This window comes from Nanorana parkeri, unplaced genomic scaffold, assembly GCF_000935625.1.
Source record: "Nanorana parkeri isolate BGI_ZX_2015 unplaced genomic scaffold, ASM93562v1 scaffold435, whole genome shotgun sequence".
Lineage (NCBI taxonomy): Eukaryota > Metazoa > Chordata > Amphibia > Anura > Dicroglossidae > Nanorana > Nanorana parkeri.
In genome coordinates this window covers 484,582-488,215 of record NW_017306703.1, presented here as the reverse complement: position 1 = coordinate 488,215, position 3,634 = coordinate 484,582, and the positions used below count along the sequence as shown (strand labels likewise).

General features: G+C 45.1%; 1 protein-coding gene across 1 annotated transcript in view; it reads left to right on the top strand.

Moving 5' to 3' along the window:
- Positions 1-339: 339 nt before the first annotated feature.
- CISD3 (CDGSH iron sulfur domain 3) overlaps positions 340-3,634 on the top strand; it is a 10,091-nt gene continuing 6,796 nt past the window's right edge. The window contains exon 1 of the mRNA XM_018560151.1: positions 340-412. Within this exon, the coding sequence (XP_018415653.1) occupies positions 350-412 (63 nt within the window). The 5' untranslated portion in view covers positions 340-349. The remainder of the gene's footprint in view (positions 413-3,634) is intronic.

The window sequence follows — 3,634 nt, the reverse complement described above, 5'->3', positions numbered from 1 at the left end:
CCCTCTGAAAAACTTTTCAAAGGGGCGGTGGAGCCTGCCATCCATCTGAACAAGGCCCTAAAAAAGACATACTTCATCATATATCGACCACTGTGTAAACAAGGCTTAATTGTGTATTTATTAGGTGGAGGGGACTCTTTCCTAGTTTAGAAATGTTGATGCACAATACACTGCTCCCACACATCACTATAGAGCACAGTACACCACAGGCTACATAACATTTCTAGTATTATAGAACGCCAGTGCACTGCTGTTCCCTCCCCAGAGAGCACTGAAAAGGGTTAATGTGAACAGTTGTTTCCGAAAGAAGGAACCGTGTTGTCTTAGAAAGTGTTTCCGGGGGACGCAGATGTCAGTCGCATCAGCAAGCGCTATGAGATTTGTTCAGGGATTGAGAGTCATAGTAGCCCGGGTGAGTGGCTTTTGTTTCGTACGTTGTTTCTACAATAAGACAGCCTATTATCTTATTACATAGCATTGTATGATCATTATTGGTGTGGGACTGAGTGCAGAGCGACGTGCCCTTCACTTCACTGGATCCTTTCACAGGTCATATTTTGCAAACGTGTGCCCTCTATTGGTCAGAAATATGCATATCAATGTGGTTGCAGGTTACTACACTGTGAAATAACCTGGTAAAGGTGTATCTATCTATCTATCTATCTATCTATCTATCTATATATATCTATTAGGGATGTCCCGATACCGGTACTAGCATCGGTATCGGGACCGATACAGGGCATTTTGACAAGTACTTCTCAAAATGCCCCGATACAAAGCGCCGAAGCTTGCGCTATTTTTTGTTTACTTTACCGCTTCGCGCCGAGCGTTGCGTGACTGCTGCTCCGGTGGGTGGCGCTCCAGGCAGGCAACGGTCACCTAAATTAGGACCCCCACCTGGAGCGCGCCCACCGGAGCAGCAGTGACGCGACGCTCCTCTCCAGCTCAGCGCCGACGACGTCCTTGCGTGTGAGGAAAATCATGGAAAATCATGAGGCAACAGTGAGTAAAGCCCCGTTCACATTGAGCGATTTATCGCGCGGTAATTCCCGCGATATCGCGCCAAATTACCGCGCTCCAATGCATTTCAATGGGGCAAAGGGTCCTGCTGTCGCGGGTCGTGTGTCGCTACAGCAGGACCCTTTTTGGAGCGGATTTAGCCTCGATTCAAGCTTGCTCAATGTATAATAAAAGTGTTATATCTTTATGTTTAAAAAAAAAAAATATATATATATATATTAGAGGTGCACTGAAATGGAATTTTTAAAACCGAAATTAAAAAAGTCAGGCCGAAACCGAAAATGTTTTTTATTTTTATTTTATAAACGTTTACATTTTTTTAGATTTATTTATTCATTTTTTATTAAATATTTTTATTTTTTACTTTACTTTTAGGGGCTTTGGGGAAATATTAGGGGTCTAAACAGACCCCTGATATTTCCCTTTTAAAATAGAAAAAGAGATTGAGAACACAGAGTCCTCAATCTCTTTTTCTGTGTCCCCTGTTATCAATGAACAGGAATCCTCTATGAGTGTTCCTGTTCATTGATAACATGAGTACATTGCTTGTTTACTATAACTACAATTATGAATGAATGGGGGTGATGTAGATCACTCCCATTCATTCATAATTGAGGATATAGTTAACATGCCATATTCTCAATTATGTACACACACTCAGCGATCACTGATCGCTGAGTGTGTGTATCTTGCTTTTCTCTCTGACACGCTGTCACAGGAGGCTGATCGAGCCGTGTAGAGAGGAAAGCCCAGCCTCCTGTGACAGCGATGTCTCCGCCCACACACCGCTCTGCCGGACTGTGATAGGCGGCTGAGTGGTGTGGGAGGAGAGATGCCGCAGCTCACAGCGCTCTCGTCCTGACTCCTGCAGCGCTCGGCGGCTGTCACTTTCTTTTCTCCCCACTGGAACAGCGCCCAGCGGGGAGAAAAGAAACCAGGGATGACCCGATGTATCGGCCGAAACATGGCTCTTTCGGCATTATGCCAAAAGTGCCATTTTCTGCCGATATGTTTCCGCGGCCGATATATCGGTGCATCCCTTATATATATATCCTCAAAAAATGTAGGTGCGTTTCCCCTTTAAGACTCACCTTGCGAGTTTTTCGGCGGGAAATCCTCACTCGGCTGGACTTCAACACAGCAAGCTCCCCCCCCCGCCCTTTATGTATAATATATGTGGCAGGACTTTTATGCGGTGGTGTCACCTCCAAAGGAGGGGGACTTTAAGTATGGTTATGGTAATTGGATATTGCTCGAGTTTTGATGACTGAGCAATGACGTTTTGGTTTTAAGAGTTATTATCGGTTGGATTATTTCAAATAAGTTTTAAACCAATAAAAGTGCCGCGGCCATTTTATTCCAAGAAAGTTTGTTTGTGTTTTATTTAGATTAATAGAAGGTACCGCATGCAATTCCATGCACTGCAGCAGTAGATTTACAATTATCCTCTGCTAATATGAAGGGGTTAAATGATCCGTAGTACATAAGATGTAGTTGTACTACGGATCATTTAACCCATTCATGTTCGCAGGTCAGAATTGTAAATTTACTGCTGCAGTGCATTCTATATGTAGCACATATACAGTACATAAAGAATGCACTGCAGCAGTAGATTTACAATGATCCTCTGCTAATCTGAATGGGTTAAATGATCCGTAGTACAACTACATGTTACGTACTATTATGTACTATGGATCATGATTTAACCTATTCATGTTAGCAGGGCAGAATTGTGAGTGCCTCCCACAAGCTGAGCACCGAGACGCGATGCAGCGATCCCGTCCAGCGCCGACTACGACAGGTACCACGTGAGGCAACAGGGATCGGAGTGAAACTGTGAGTGAGGGAAGCTGGGACGGGGCTGGCTGTAAATCTATTGCTATAGTGTACTGGATGTGTATAGTGTATATGTAGTACATATATACAGCACACACCTCCACTACACTCCAGCAATAGAGTTACAATTCTCCCCTGCTAACATGAATAGGTTAAATCATGATCCATAGTACATAATAGTACGTAACATGTAGTTGTACTATGGATCATTTATAGTCACCTGTCCCGTTAAAAAAAAAAGTATCGGTAATTGGTATCGGCAAGTACATGAGGGGAAGTACTTGTACTTGGTCCTGAAAAAGTGGTATTGGGACATCCCATATATATAGATCTATATATACATATAGATCTATATATAGATATATTAGGGATGTACCGGTATTTCGGTACCGAGTACCGATGTTTTTTTCCAGGACTCGCTGATACCGAGTATCGGAAGTCCCATTCAGGAAGCCAGGCGGCGTGTAATGACTCCCAGCCCGGCTTTCCAATTAACAAGGAAGCTGTCCCCAGGCTTACTGGCCAATCCTGGAAGCCGGGCACGGTGTAATGACGTGGCGCCCGGCCTCCTGATTGGACAGGAAGTCGGCTCCATGCTCTCTCGTCATGAGGTGATTGGCTCCATGCTCTCGTCACAAGTGACGGAGCATGAAGCCAGCTTCCCGGCCAATCAGGAAGCCGGGCACCCCGGATCGTACGCCTGCGCCTTGGCACCTCGGATCGGGCGCCTGCGCCTTGGCACCACGGATCGGGCCCCCACGTCTGCGCCTTGGCATCT